This window comes from Macadamia integrifolia, chromosome 13 (genome assembly GCF_013358625.1).
Source record: "Macadamia integrifolia cultivar HAES 741 chromosome 13, SCU_Mint_v3, whole genome shotgun sequence".
NCBI lineage: Eukaryota > Viridiplantae > Streptophyta > Magnoliopsida > Proteales > Proteaceae > Macadamia > Macadamia integrifolia.
In genome coordinates this window covers 9,898,880-9,914,910 of record NC_056569.1, presented here as the reverse complement: position 1 = coordinate 9,914,910, position 16,031 = coordinate 9,898,880, and the positions used below count along the sequence as shown (strand labels likewise).

The 16,031-nt window shown below is 35.0% G+C and overlaps 1 protein-coding gene across 1 annotated transcript; it reads right to left on the bottom strand.

The window, feature by feature from the left end:
- Window positions 1-9,390: 9,390 nt before the first annotated feature.
- LOC122059376 (cytochrome P450 CYP72A219-like) lies at window positions 9,391-15,433 on the bottom strand. Its single transcript, XM_042622112.1, has 5 exons — window positions 15,050-15,433; window positions 11,942-12,162; window positions 11,093-11,337; window positions 10,404-10,791; window positions 9,391-9,956 (listed from the first exon to the last, which is right to left on the bottom strand). The coding sequence occupies exons 1-5, from the start codon at window positions 15,324-15,326 to the stop codon at window positions 9,519-9,521; spliced, it is 1,569 nt and encodes a 522-aa protein (XP_042478046.1). The 5' UTR covers window positions 15,327-15,433; the 3' UTR covers window positions 9,391-9,518.
- Window positions 15,434-16,031: the final 598 nt, after the last annotated feature.

Below are 16,031 nucleotides of genomic sequence, written 5' to 3'. Positions count from 1 at the left end.
CTCTCTCTCTCTCTCTCTCTCTCTCTCTCTCTCTCTCTCTCTCTCTCTTTACTCTTAGGTTAAAACATTAGTTTTAGTGAATAAGATATAACAATTATTTTAACTTTCATTTAACAATGATTGACAGAAGGGGGGTCCGAGTCTAATTTGATGAAAGAGAGGGGGTGTCCCTATAATATTGGCAATCTCTAAGGGGTGGCGTTGTAAATTACCCATCAAAACAATAGAGAGGGTTAAGGCCTTAAGGGTTATCTAGAGATTCATAAAGGTAGATTTGGCTGGTGGTATTTTTTTGCATGTGTTACTACTAATGGAATGTAATACTTGTTTTAACGATGATGGAAGAAGCTCCTTCAATGGTGAAACACCAATGGAGAATATTCTCTTTCTCAATATGTAATTATCTCTCAATTCTAAATTGTGAATTTATAAGAGTGATTAGGGTTTCTCATAATCATCAAATTTATAATTGAGCCTTTTTTAAACCAAATGTTGTGATCAAGATAAGAGGTGATCTTGATGGGTCATTTTTGCCCTTGCTTTAGAAAAAAAAAAAGGTATAATTTCTTTACAATTTTACATCTGAAATAATATTGATAACTGACAATCAGATATCAATATCGATATAATATGCCCAATTTGGCCATCCAATACGGATACGTAGAGCCAGGATTGTAACTATTTAATCATTAATTAATAGAATAAAATGCCCGTCGGTCTTACTCCTTGCATCGTGTACTATCTGTTTATAAACGGGTAGGGCCCAGTCGATCCAACTAGTGTGGGCTTTGGATTGACACAATGAGACACCCAAGAATACGGTAAGTACCGGATCTATCTTAGAGATCGGTGAGACGTTCCCCCCAAGAATACGGCAAATACCAGGAGATTTGGAAGATCCGTAAAGGTATGCAAACTTTAGTCCCATGTTGCCTAGGGAAATGTTGCTGAACTAATTATTAACCTCCAACTTCCTTAACATGATACAATGCGATTTAAAACCTTGAGGTCGATTGCCTAAAAAAGACAATATTGTGTCAAGGTTAATTGATTGGGGTATTTTGGTCTCCGTTACCTATCCGATATGACCGATAATTAAAACCATGCATAGAAGACAAGATTGTACCAATGTTAATAGGGCAGATGTTACACACCTAGCCTGAACCCCTTAAAAAAACAGGGGGGAAATTACCTAGATCCTATTAAATAAGAAAATAGATTACAAAACAATTACTGCTGATTTTTTTTATTACACTTTTTTTATTTTTTGAATCAAATTATTCTGTAATTATTATTTTTAACCTAGTAGATCTAGGAAATTTTGTCACCTCTCATCACCATAGGATTGGAATAAGGAATAGACCCAACAAAATACATTCCGTTCCCACGGTGATCGTATAAGCATCACCATGAGATAGCAGCCGTATGGTTTTTCTTGCTGAAACAGCCTTTAGCAACACGAAACATATTTTTGGACCTTTTTCATATTTGGACGGTTCTTGTGTTAAGACCTGATTCGGATTTTATTTAATTAATTAATTAATTTATTATCTAACCTGTTTGACTTTAAGATGGGAAAGAAAAAACTTTAAATGGTCAATAACCATTGAAGCGTGTGACAACTGACAACTGACAACGAGGCTTTTAAAAATCGTAAGCGGTGACCCAACCAGGTTTCAAAAACAGCGTAAGCCGTGACGAAGCGGTAAGTGCCGAATTGGATCAGAATCGGTTTGAATCGACCTGAAAAATCTTAAAATTGATATATTTAAAGAATATTCTAATGATTATGAGGAATTTATCTAACAATCATATTATAAAATTTTATTGAAAAATAATAATAGATCCCAATAGGAATATTTAGAATGATTGTTTCAACATACAATCTTGATTTTATTAAGAGATTTCTTTCCCATCACTATGTCTAGTGACACTTCACTTCACAGATCCCACATGGCACAACATAGGTTATTTTTCAAAAAAAAAAAAAAAATTCACTGGTATAATTTCAACATAAAATGAGTAAAGGAAGTAGATAAAATTATAAAAGATGCCATTTTATATTTAGAGGTAGGCATCTCAATTTGATGACATCTTTGTGATTCTACTAAAATTTTGAAACGTGTGAGCAACTTTTCTTGTTTAGTTAGGATTAAAATTTGACCAATAAAATATATGTGAATTGTCTTATCACATGTACTAACTCATATACTAAAAAGCGAAAAATAGTAAAACATTATACTTCACTAGACATAGTGATGCGTAAAATGACCTATTTATTAATTATCAATTGAATTAATACCAAGCAAATATTCCTTAACACTTGTAAGGTGGTTTAATCCATCAAATGTTGGTTCTTGGTTCCCAAAGTCTTGCAGGATCTTGCCTTGCACTTTCTTGCCAATCAAAATGCATCCGAGAGAGAGAGAGAGAGAGAGAGAGAGAGAGAGAGTTGAATAGATGAATTTCGTTATATTACATTAGATAATTTGTATAGAACATTAAGAGAGTACCCAATAGATGAATTTCGTTATATTACATTAGATAATTTGTATAAAACATTAAGAGTACCCAGAAAGGAATACTAGCTAGACTGGAATTGAACAAAAGAATATATAAATTCTGAAGCTCTACACATAACTGGCCATCACCGGGAAAGTGCTTATCCAATATTTGTGCTCCTTAGTTAAGGTGATCTTCCTTCACTCTTGCAAGAGGACGTCGAAAGACTGCTCGGATGAACCTTCTTCCACCTCCCGAACAAACTGCGGCCATGGGATTTCTTCTCCACTTCCTCTCCATTACTACTTTTGCTTCCTTCTTTTTCTGATCTCTTCATACTCTCCTTATGGAGCATTCGCATCACGTATACCTCAGCCAATTGAGCTCCAGCAGAAGACATCTTCTCACAATGCTTGTCAGTTCAAAGCAGAGTTAGTTGCAGAACTTGAATGTATCTTGAGATCCTTAGAGAGAGAGAGAGAGAGTGAGAGTTTAATAGGTTGAGGTTTGGGAGGGTTGGTCTTGTTCTTATATAGGTGTTGGCTCTGCCTTGGTCACCAAGCATTGAAGTGGAGCCCTTGAGGTGAAATTGCCTTGGTGAACAAGTCATGACTATAAAAGGGTTTTTGGTCAATTTTGGTGGTTTTGTTATACATGTAACCTATTCTTCCATTAATATATATTCAACGACGGCCACAGTAGAAAGGGAAATCATGGAACATGTGGTCCTAACTCCTAAGTCCTAACCGGATTTCTGTGTGGTCGGCTGTCCATTCCCAACCCTACCAATTTTCCACGGCCAACATTATTTGCCTTCCATCTAAGTTGGACTCATTCATTTCCCATAGCTTTAGTTAGGTCTTTGATCACATGCATTAATATATTTGATAGAAGGGATTAGAGTTAACTTGAGATTTACTAAATAAACTCTCTAATGAAATCCAATACTTTTATCCGTCAAGACTCAATGGAGGAAGTTCCTTCAATGACGAAATTCAATGGAGAAAAGACTTTCTTCTTCTCTCTATAATTCTCACCCAATTTTAAATTTTGAATTTTGAATCCATAACAGGTTTTTCATAATCATCAAATCTATAATTGAGCTTCTTTTAAACCAATTCTTGTGATGAGCTAAATAGTGTGATCTAATAGGGTGATTTCACAACTTGTCTATTATCAGGTATAAAAATAATCAGTGCGACATGTAATCATTTAACCCTACAAGTAATAAAAAAAATTTAAATTTTAGTATATCTACTTATCAACATCACATAATGGACAAACGGGTATGGAAACCGCCAAAAACCCTAATCCATTTAACTACAAATATCAAAGAGTTTTGACCAGTGATAGTACATAAAATATTTTTAAAATATAATTATATATTTATAAGCAAATAATATACAGCATTGCCACCGATACTAGAATTTTCATCAAATCATATTTAGAAAATTAATTCTCTCTCAGTATTGGAATGTGTTTTTGTTGGTGTATGATGTCTTGTATTCCGTCGCAGTTTAATCCAGTGAGTACTGGTGCAGCACCTAGACAGCCAGGACGACGGTCCCGCTATTCTCCATTGATAGTGAAGCAGGATCTCATCTCACCGGGGACGTAGGCAACCTTGCCGAACCTCGTAAAATCCGTGTGCATTGTTTGTTTTTTTTTCCATTATCTTCTGCATCGTTTTAGGGTTGCGTTTCTACAGTTTTATAGTTGATGTTAAGCTCTCTTTAGCTCAACATAATCCATTTTTTCGAACTTGTGTTTCTAGGGATCCAAATAGAAATCAATGGAAATTAGGAATTTATTATCGATACGATACAAATCCTGGATTGGCATGTATTCGTTTGAATCGGTCAAATTTACCCTTGTTCTTCATATATATAATTTTTTCTTAATTAATTTTTTTAGGATGTGTTCGGTAGCCATTTAATTTCAAAAACGATGTTTCGTGTCAAAAATAGAATTTTCAGTTTCTGTGTCAAAATGCCGTTTTAAAATAATAAAAATGTGTTTGGTGAACCTGTTTTAGGAACAATTAATTTAGTCATTCAATTTTTATTTTTTATTTTGAAACGAAACCGAAATGATAGAACAAGGTTTCGTTATTCCATAATTTTGTGTTTCTAGCCTTTTTTTCCCCTTTTCATTCAGAAAAAACCAAAAAACATCAAGTTGACACCAAACGTTTTATTCCGTTTTTTTGTTCCCATGGAACGAAAAACTTCAGAAACATTTTTCTGGATGACCACCAAACGCAGCCTTAACTCTTGTTCCAATGATTATACTTGGCCAGGTATCAGGATTGGTCTTAACCAATACCAACAAGATATGACCGATATAGTTAATATGATATCGATACCTAAAACCATAACGGTAACTAGTTTGGGAACGGCTTACAATCCTATACCCTTCTCCTCCAGTGTTAGTGGCTCCTATTGTTCAAGATACTATTCATATTGCATCTTATTTAAACTCATATACTTTTTTCTTTTCATTTAAGGGAGGTAAACCAATTGATGATTCCCTTAACAAGAAGGTCTAGTTGGTAACATCTAGGACAGTTTGACATTTTTCCACTCTATGACTTCGGTAAATTTTTGAAAACTACACACATTCCATTTAAAGAAAATGGAATGTCAAACACCCTAATGGGTTATATATATATTGAAAATTTCATCACGTACTCCTACATCTGAAAGCAACACAGGAAAAACATCATTTAAAGAGATGTAACATCTTTGGACCTTAACCATTTTTGTTTCTTTTATCCAACACTAGCTTCTAAAGAGTTTGTTTTTCATTACAAAAAGAGTATTTGTCTGGTCAATGACCACTGAAGTGTACCGGTGGTTCCTAACCCAATCTGCAGCCCCATGTGGTGGCTTTTGCCTTCACTTGGTGCGCCTTCAGTGGTCCTCCAGTGTGTCAACCATGGTTTTAAAAAAAACGTAAGCAGTGACAGAAGCAGCCAAGCACTTGGTGACAATCCCATTGCTTACCAATTAAGTAAATAGCACTTGCATGGTGGTTTCCTCTATGGACTTCTCTCCCTTTTCTGAAGTGTTGCTAGTGGAAAGGGTCCTTCCTCCTTCCATCAAAGAATTGTTGTGGAAACTCCTACCTCGATCACTCCTCCGCTGGCCAAGTCCCACGGAGTAGTCTTAAGTGATTTTTTGTATTGGTTGCCTCTATCATGTTGTATTCTTCTTCGGCACCAAGGGGATAGGATTTTCGACGCTGTAGTGGAATCTCTCATGCCACACCAATCACAACATAAGAATCAACTCCATAATAGAGACTCACATGATCAAATAAGAGAGTGTGTTAGAGATGTCGAAGGCCTAGGACATGAGAAACCACTACTTGCATGGTGGTTTCCTCTGTAGACTTCTCTCCCTTTTCTGAAGTGGTGATAGTGGGAAGGATCCTTCCTCCTTCCATCAAAGAATTGTTGTGGAAAGAAAGCCCAAAAATGTTCCTCCTAGCTCGATCACTCCGCCGCTGGCCAAGTCCACACGGAGTAGTCTTAAGTGATTTGTCATGTTCGTTGTCTTTATCGTACTTTATTCTTCTTAGGCACCTAGGGGATAGGGACACTGTTAGTGTGGTGGAATGTGCCATGCCACACCAATCACAACATAAGAATCAATTCCGTAATTGGAACTCACATGGTCAAATAAGGGAGAGTGTTAGGGATAAGAATGTGAATTTGAAACCGAATCGTTTATCGAAATCAAATCGAGTCATTTACATCAAAATTGTAAAACTATTTAATAAATGTTTCGGTTATGGTTTTAAGTTTGGGATCGATTAGTTAAATGGATCGGGTCGATTTTAACTGTTTAACCCATTAATTTCAAACCGAATTGACACCGTGAAAATTGAACCGTTTAAACCGATCCTATTAACATGTATAATGATTAAATATTTGGTTGTTTTAACAAAACATTATGGTTTAATTTAGGAAAGAATTAAGGACCATAGAGGTTGTCCAACAGTCTATTCGATAATTTACTCATATTATGTAGTTATGTAGTTAAATCCTTGCTTGTTCAATGCCTCATTTAGTTTGATACAAGATTGAAACATTTATCAACAAAAACAAATTTTTGCAATCATGTGAATAAACTAGTAAACCGATTGCTAACCGTTTAAAAACCCTATGGAATAAATAGCGATCAAAACAGTTTAAAATTGTGAAACTGCAAACATTTAATAAATGGTGCAGTTTTGATTTCAGCCAAATAAATGTGAACCTAATCGAACCACACCGTATACATCAAAACCAAACCAATTAACACCCTTAGTTAGAGATGTTAGAGGCTAGGGCATGGAAAAGCATCTCCACCCATACTTTTTAGAGCATACAAAAATTGATAAAATAAGATCTTTGATTTTATTAAGGGTTTTCTTTCCTATCACTATGCCTAGTGAAGTATAATGCTTCACTACTTGCCACATGGTAGTACACTAGTACATGAGTTAGTCCACGTAATAAGAGACCATGTAAGCATCTCATGAGTACACTTTCAACTTAAAATGAGTAGATAAATTAAATAGCTAAATCACAAAAGATGCCATTTTATATTTTATATTCATCTCCATTTTATGGAATTTTTGTAATTTTATTATAACTAGTTTGAAACAGAGTTTGGACAACTTTCTGTACTTCGGACTAAAATTTGGCTATTAAGATGTATGTGAGGTCCTCTATCACATGGACTAATCCATCTATTGTCAAATATTAAAGCATTATACTTCACTAGGCATAGTTACACCTAAAATGACCTATTTATATATTAATTATCAGTTGAATTAATACAAAGCAAATATTCCTTACAATTTTAAGGTGCTTTTATTCCATTAAATTTGGTTGTTGGTCCCCAAAGACTTGTACGATAGCATGCCTCGCACTTTCTTGTCAATTTAGATGCATATTTAAAGCAACCATCATCCACAAAAGCAAAACCATTGTCTATTAAACTTTGGTTTTTGGTTCCCAAGGACTTGAATAAATGATTTCATTTTTCTGCTGATGGCAATGCTAAAAGTGGGAATGCTTTCCATTTTAATCGTGTTGCTGTTAGTGGAATTTTTTTTTTTTTTTTTTGTTCTTTTTTATATAAACATTTTTAATAAAATAATATAATTAATCTTTTAGCCAAAAAAAATAAAAAATAAAATTACATTACATAATTTGTATACAACATTAAGAGAGAGTACCCAAAAAGGAATACTAGATTGGAAGAACAAAAGAAAAATTTAAAAGCTACACATAACTGCAGGCCAGCCCCCATCCGAACACATCACCGGAAAGACGGTCTTGAATCTTCACACATACGTCGAGGTGAATGTATTTACAATGGATCCAAATTTGATGATAACTAGGTTACTACCAAGCAAAAAGCACCTACATGAAGTTTTCCCTCCATGGACTTATCTCCCTCCAGCTTCTGAAGTACTGCTTGTGGAACGGGTCCTTCCTCCTATTCCATCAAGGAATCATCGTGGAAAGAAGCTCAACAATGTTCCGCCCAGCTCAATCCCTCCTCCGCTGACCAGGTTCACCTATAATAATTGTGATTGTTGTATTGATTCTCTTTCGTATTGTATCCCTCTTGGGCCCTAAGGGAGAGGGTCTGTGATGCTGTTAGTGTGAGAAAATCTTCTACACCACATCGATTAAGACATAAGAGTTGGTTTTGTTAATTAGGACCCACATGATTAACGAAGAAAATATCCCTACCCATTAGATTCCTCAATAGCAATTCAACTGAGTTAATAATCATTTCCTTTACTATTTGGGTTGAAACTTGACAACTGAAATGAATATGACATTCTATCACATATAACCATCACGGGGATATATCCATGTATTCCACGATAACGATCTAAGGCTCTAAGACTTGGGATCGGTCTTTACCAATATCGATTTGAATCGGCTTGGATTGAATTGTACCGAATAAATCAATCCTTCTTTTGGAAAGAAGAAAAAAAAAACAGTTTTTAATTACCTTTTTACCCTTGAACTTTACCAATGTATTGGGATCGAATAGATCAGGATCGAGGATCGATCACACCCGATACCAATCCGATCTAAGTTTTAGAACCAAGATAACAATTCAAACACCAGCTTTGTGGTGGTGTCGATGATGAATACATCTGAACAATATTTTTGAAAACCAAACTGGACAGTTGGACTAAATTTTGATTCTTTTTCTTACCAGTTCACTTAGAAATTCTGTTGGGATCTGCTTGGGCTTGGGGCCTTCTCTATCAATATCTGGCCCATGACTGATTAAGGCTTGGTCAACAAACAGCAGTGGGCTTTCTCTAGATATTAATTGCCCAGCCATGATCGGTAAACATTTTACTTCGTTAACCAAAAAACAAGAAAAATATAATTTTGATTTACTTCTTATTTTAATCTCTTCTCTACCTCACACGCATACCCACACAGCTGCCAGGGCACACGATCTATGGCTGCATTTGGTATTTATTCTTGGAATGCATTCTAGGCTGATAATGCATTCCAAGAAATCACACTAAACACCCCTAATTTCAAAAAGTTTATATATAGATTTCGAACACTTTCAGAGTATAGTTGCATAGTTCCTTCTCTTTAACTATGGCTTAGAATCGAGATATCAAGGGATGGGGTGAGTAGAACCCACAAAATGAGATTGAGAAGATGAAATGACCAATATATGTTAAAATACTGGGTTCAGAGGTTTCAAATCATGGGTTAAAGTCCAAGGCTGCAATTGGAATGATTTCTTAGAATACATTATCAGCCTACAATGCATTCCAAGAATGTAAATCATATACACCCTAATTATTATGTTGTTCTTGTTGATGAATTATCCTCTTGCCTCATATACATATCAAGAAACGCTTAAATCTTCAAATAAGAAATTTAGAGTTCATTACATTCAAACTTATAAACACAAGATTTTCCAAAGAGAAATGTCAAAACATATCAACACAATAATTCGAGTTACTCAAAATGATTATGTCTCATAGTTTTTATGCAAGATGATGGGAGCACCATATTGGGGCTGAAGAGTGACAACAGTGTAAGGAGCATGAGCATAAGATGGGGATAGCTCAAACCAAAAATGCTTTAGAATTTTTACCATTGCCATCTTGGCTTCAATCAGAGAAAAGTTTTTCCCAACGCATATCCGAGGACCCCAACCAAATGGGAAGAATGAAACTACTTGATTCTTGCTTGCCTTTAAAATTCCTTCTGAAAATCTTTCTGGATTAAACTCTTCAGCATCTTCACCCCAAAGTTCACGATCACGATGAACTATAGTTGCTGGCAATATGAGCCACACTCCTTTTGGAAAAGTGATATCTCCTATCTTCATCTCCTTGTAGGTAAACCGATTAAGCATAGTTGCTGGTGGGTATAACCTAAGAACCTCATATATAACCATAGTCACCTGAAATGACATTTCAGCAAAAAATTTTAGCTTACTCACTCATTTGTTTTATAAAATTACGGGTCCTTCTATGCATTACCATACCTAGTGAAGTATAACATTTCACTATTTGCTACGTAGTAAAGTTTTTGTTAGTCCATGTGATAGATGACCCACATACATTTTAATGGCCAAATTTTAGTCCAAAGTAAGAGAGTTGCTCAAACTTTGATTCAAAGTTTTAACAAATTATAAAAATTTCATTAAATGGAAATAATATAACATGGCATCTTTGTAGTTTTAGCTACTTCTTCTACTCATTTTAAGCTGAAATTATACCAATGAGATGCTTGTTTGGCCCTCTATCATATGGACTAACCCATGTGCTGCCATGTGGCAAATGATACACTGTTATACTTCACTAAGCATAGTGACGGGAAATAAACTAAAAAATAAAGAAATACTCACAATTTTTAGGTGGTTTAATCCATCGAAAGTTGGTTTATTGTCCCCAAAGACTTGCAAGACCTCTTTCCTTGCTCGTGACTGCCAATCTGGATGAATGCTTAATAAAATTATTGTCCATGTAAGCAAAACCGCAGTAGTCTCTTGTCCAGCAAAGTAGAATAGCTTGCACTCTCCCATCACTTCCTCCATACTCAATCCTGCATTCTTAGAATTGTCACCTTCTTTTTTCTCTCTAGCATTGGATTCCAATAGTATTCCCAATAAGTCATTTTTGCTGGCTTCTTCCATTTCCCTAGCCATCATTCTCTTGTTGATGATTCTCCGTAGCCGTGCTTGCACCTCCCGATCTATTTCCTTCATTCTTCGATTCCTTTGTGTGGGTATGAACCTGCACATGAATTATAACTATGGATAAAGAAACCCAATGGGTCAAAAAAAAAAAAATAATAATAATAATAATAAATAAATAAACCCTGTGCTATATTTTTCATGTTTGTAGGTTTGGATTTCAATATCTGAATCCATCGATATAAGAATATCTGATTCAAATTTGATCCATTTACATAAATATTTCATAAATTAAAAACAAAAAAAGAAAAAAGAAAAGAGAGAGAGCGAGAGCGAGAGAGAGAGAGAAAGTAGGGAGTATATAAATTTAGTTTGAATCAAAATCAAAATATTTATTGTACCTAAAGCCTGGGATATAAAGGGACCTAGAAGCTTGAGTTATAAGCTCAGCACATTCTGTTTGGAGTTGAAATATCTTCATTCCTTCTTCATAGTTACTTCCGAATGCTGCTCGAGAAATGACATCTGCAGTAAAATTTTTGAGTTCTTGCCACACATCCAATTCACAGAGTCCTTTTGATGCAACCAATGTCTCCCATTTGTTAACCAATTGACAGCAGCTTGTATAAAATGCAGGTAGCATTTCCTTTAAACATCACCAAAGAAGGGAAGCATGATCAGTCTAGTTATAGAATTGAAATAAAAGATACTATATAAATTATTATGAATTCTCTAGTCTCTATTTGGTTGTCAAGAAGTACATGGACAAGAGGAAGAACCATAGGGGAAAAAAGGGGAGGGGGGGGGGGGGGGGGGATAAAAAAAAAAGAAAATATAATGGTTAGATAACAAAAAATTCACTTGCCTATCATGTGATTGCCCATAAAAACTGGATTAAAAGATGGTAGAATGAAATTTTGTTTTGTATAGGTTAGGTCTGTGTCCATGTTACTAAAAAAATGAGAGCCTTTCCCAAGACCAATTTGAATTTCATATTTTTCTGAAGACCCAAAATCACATGAACTGATAAAAGATACTTTGGTGAAAAGGGAGTTTGTAGAACTAGTGAGGTTGCAATTTCTGTTCCTAAGGAACTATAAGGAACCATAGATATGAAAATCAGCTTTTAATCAGAAACCCATGTGTTGTTGGACAACCAAATGGAGACATAGTGAATTCTCTTATTCTTTCTGGCCCCATTGGAGATGGATCTCAATTTTGAAGAGAATGTAGTCATAATAGAAGACAACCTTCAACTTCTCTATATGGAAGGCTGGGTTAATGATCCTCCTGTGTTTCGCCCAGTCCTCGCCTTCGCGGCTTGCAACCCCATTCACCAGAAACTTAGCATATGGATTGGTATTAGGTTTTTGGGTATGTCCAAACTTGTTTGACAAAATATCCCTGATTAGAACTGGATCTGTGATATACACTCTAGGGATTGGACCAAACCATGATACAAACATTTTCCCTGCAATTGCAATTAGTGTCAGTTCAATCTTCATGGAAATCTGAAGAAAATAACTTCACATTGAATAGGGGAAAAAAAAAATTACAGATTTAATAAGTTTTGAGATTAGTTATAAAATGTCAGTTACTGCAATTGCAAAGTTTCCATTTTGTTTTTATTATAACTTTATTTTATTCCCCAACATTCTCAATTGGACCACATAATGGATAAAAGTGAACCATGTGGATCCATTTTGTGGTCAGATTACAGGTAGAATCTTGGAAATGTTTCCTACCTGAAACTTAGTTGGATACAACTTTTGTTGACAACAACTGATCAGTGTTCTTCTTTTATTTTACTTTTGAGAAACTGAGCTGTTCTTGATATGTATTTTGAGTACTATGCCCTATATAGTTACAAATAATGTATGAATATGTTCTTTTGAGTTTTCATTTCATGCTGTCCAGCTTGGTCACTTGGCTTTGTACATCAACCACCAGTTTTGGGGTTTCTAATAACTGTGTTTAAGAGACATTCTAAACCTTTTAACTATCAAGTTAAAGCACCTTGAGAATACATACACTTAACAAATATAACCTCTAAATGCAAAACCCAAGAAGTATAGTATTATAAGTATAATCTTTTCCATATGGAAATTAATTGTATCAATAAATTATCCAGCACTGATAGCAATGTGAGACCTAATAGCAAACCAAATTGGAGATGAACACCTTCATGAAATAGACATATCATAGTCAGGACCACTATTGTTACTGGCATGCAGAATGTACCATTTCCTGGCAACCACTCCAGTTTGCAGGGACAAGGTTGCCTTGTGGGCTTTGAAGCCTTTGGCCATAATCAGAATATTACCCTCACTATGAGCAGAACTGAGCTTTAGTCCTTGATGACCCCAGCCCATGAAAACACACCATGTCTCCCATGTTCACTACCTCAGGGTCACGAGCCTGAGCCTAAGCCTAAATAGTCTCATGTGTATGTTTTGTTGCATTATTTTTAAAAATAACATAGCCAATCACTTTCCCTAAAAGAAAAAAAGAAACCCTCCTAAAGCCTGGCACGCACCTAAATGGGTCCAAATAAGGGGTTTCACTCTTTTATGTTAGATCCTATCCTGCAATTCAAGCAGGCCCACTATTATTATAGTGAGATTTTGTCATGCATGCACCCATATGTACATGTCCAGAATGCCTTCACTTTTTTTTTTTTTTTTTTAATTAAAAGATTTTATATATGATCATGTATGTGCAAGGTCGTGCCTTCAATCATTGGATGGGGTGAGAGAGGAGATGTGTAATTACATTTCTACTTCATTCCCATCCAACGCCTATGTAAACACATGGCTGTGCATAAAAACTGGGTCCTTATTATTAGATAAGGAGTTCTCTGAACCTAAAGCAAATCCCATATTTTTTATTCACTTTATTAAAGAGACAAATATATATATATATATATATATATATAAAAGCAGATCCCATATTTTTTATCCACTTTATTAAAGAGGCATATATCGATATATATATATATATATATATAGCATGAGCAGAGTACGTTATAGGCTGGAAGAGCCTTCTCCCTTATTATTATTAGGAAAGTGGTTTTCAGAGCGCTACACTCTTTGCGCCTATTTATCTTATCTCTAAGAACAAGGGGTAGAAACGTTTTTTCACATGAGAAGGAAATAAGCACATGGAAGCATTGACATAAGCCATGCTCCTAAGCCGAGTTCTTTTTCCGTTATTTGTTAGTTGTAGCAAAAAATAAGGGTTGTTACAAAAAAAAAAAAAGAATAAGGGTGATATTTCTAGGTACAATTTTGGTAACTAACAGATAAAGAATGTCAATTAAAAAAGGGTTGCCTATCTAGTGAAGGGTCTGTTGCAAACCCAATAAATAAATGTCATACATAAATGAAAATAGTTGTCTATTAATAACCCGATTTTGATGGACATACATAACCAACGGGTCTAGATCATCCACATCATCCCTCTGCCTATTTTGCCATTTTTAGCGGGGCATGAATTTGTACGTGGCAAAGAAAAAATAATATTGGGTTTGTCCATCAATGTAAAATTTGAATTGATACCTAGCTATGTCCTACACAGTACAATGCCAACGATTAGCATTCTGTCATTGATCACATGGCTGATCTAAAAGCTCTCCTCTGTGATATAGATGGTTTAGATTTTCCCATTATCACCAAATAGGATTGATTCAACCTTCATTCCAACAAGTGGCTGAAAATGTGCAAAATTTATCACACCCTGAACAGCCAATGTAGGAATTGCTTCTACACATATACAACTAACTTCAACAGATCATATGTATCTTTTTTGGAATGTTTTTATGTGATGAAAAACCCAAATCAATAAAATAATTTTTCATTGTTGTTTCTTTGATCAAAATGCAATTTGAGATTTTAATATTAAATGATTTTGCTCCAATAGTAATTCTTCAAAAGGGTAATTAACTACCAGCCTCTAGTGTGTTACTGCATACACAGTAAGCTTATTCTTTAACAACAACATGAAATACAGATACACATTAGTTATGAGAAGAACTTCAGATCATTTGACACTACTTTCTAGCATTTAACAGGGAGCCTGAAGGAGTTTCAGACCCCTTTCCTGCAAAAATCTATCCTGATTTGATTTAGTTTTAGAAGATGAAAAACCCAAATCAAAAAAATAATTTTTCATTGTTGTTTCTTTGATCAAAATGCAATTTGAGATTTTAATTTGACACTACTTTCTAGCATTTAACAGGGAGCCTGAAGGAGTTTCAGACCCCTTTCCTGCAAAAATCTATCCTTATTTGATTTAGTTTTAGAAGAAGAAGAAGAAGAAGAAGAAGAAGAAGAAGAAGAAGAAGGTTCATATGTATGTACCATAGTTGTTGATAGACTGGTGAACAAAGGGGAAAACACGAGGCACAATATCATGAGAGAGGCTGATGGGTTTGGACTGAACTTCCTCCATTAACTTCATCTCCTCTCTGAGATTCCCATAAGGAAACTTGTAGGGAGTGCCTTTGATTCCTTGCTCCCTTAGATACTTCTCCAGCTTCTTGGGTTTCCACCATAACCAACACAACACTTTCCACAGGCATGAAAGAACCAACAAGAAGGAGACTGTAGCCACAATAATGAACGCATATTCTCCCATATCTTCTCAAATTTCTCTAACTTTATCTCTTTTTATCTTCTAAGAAGGACCAGAAAAGGGGAAACATAACTATTCTCCTCAAGAGCGAGACAGAGAGAGAGAGAGAGAGAGAGGATGGGTAGTAACAGTAGTGCTTCATGATCTCATATATATATAACCTCAGGTGAAATGCTAGAGGGCTTATAAGTTGCCACGTACTTTCTCATGTCGAGGCCATGGCCCAACTTTCAATGAATTAAATGTATATTAATTTTCAGCTTTAATAAAATTTCTAGTTTTCACAGCCCATGTGATCATATTGATTTGATTTTCTATCTACCAATAGAATCCATACACGTGTGCAGTTTCAGGCATTGGAAATAGTTGTTCACTTATTATGAGAAATCTGTAAATAAGGAGATATTTAGTACATTTTTTCGTTTTTTCTACTATATTTTGCAAAACTTTTTCCTTTATTTTTATTAGAATCTTTGCATATGTTGATGTTCCTCATAAATGCAATTTCAACTCAAGTTCAGTATTGACCATTGAGTAGATTTTCTTTATTGGTTATTAATACGGACATATTTATGCATTAATTTTCTAATGCAAAAGGAATATTAGTGTGCTAAGTATTCTTATGGATAGATAATTGGCACCCCATGACTCTATCGATTAATTTTTACAGAGATAACATCCATTATTTTTCATAGTAAGAGGCTTTGC

What these genes read in the sequence shown, in the direction of transcription:
- LOC122059376 (XM_042622112.1), bottom strand. Translation starts at nt 15,326, where the DNA reads ATGGGAGAATATGCGTTCATTATTGTGGCTACAGTCTCCTTCTTGTTG. An exon ending in TCCATATAGAGAAGTTGAAG is followed by an intron (nt 11,338 to 11,941) that starts GTTGTCTTCTAT and finishes TGATGTTTAAAG; the next exon opens with GAAATGCTACCTGCATTTTA. An exon ending in CTTTATATCCCAGGCTTTAG is followed by an intron (nt 10,792 to 11,092) that starts GTACAATAAATA and finishes ATTCATGTGCAG; the next exon opens with GTTCATACCCACACAAAGGA.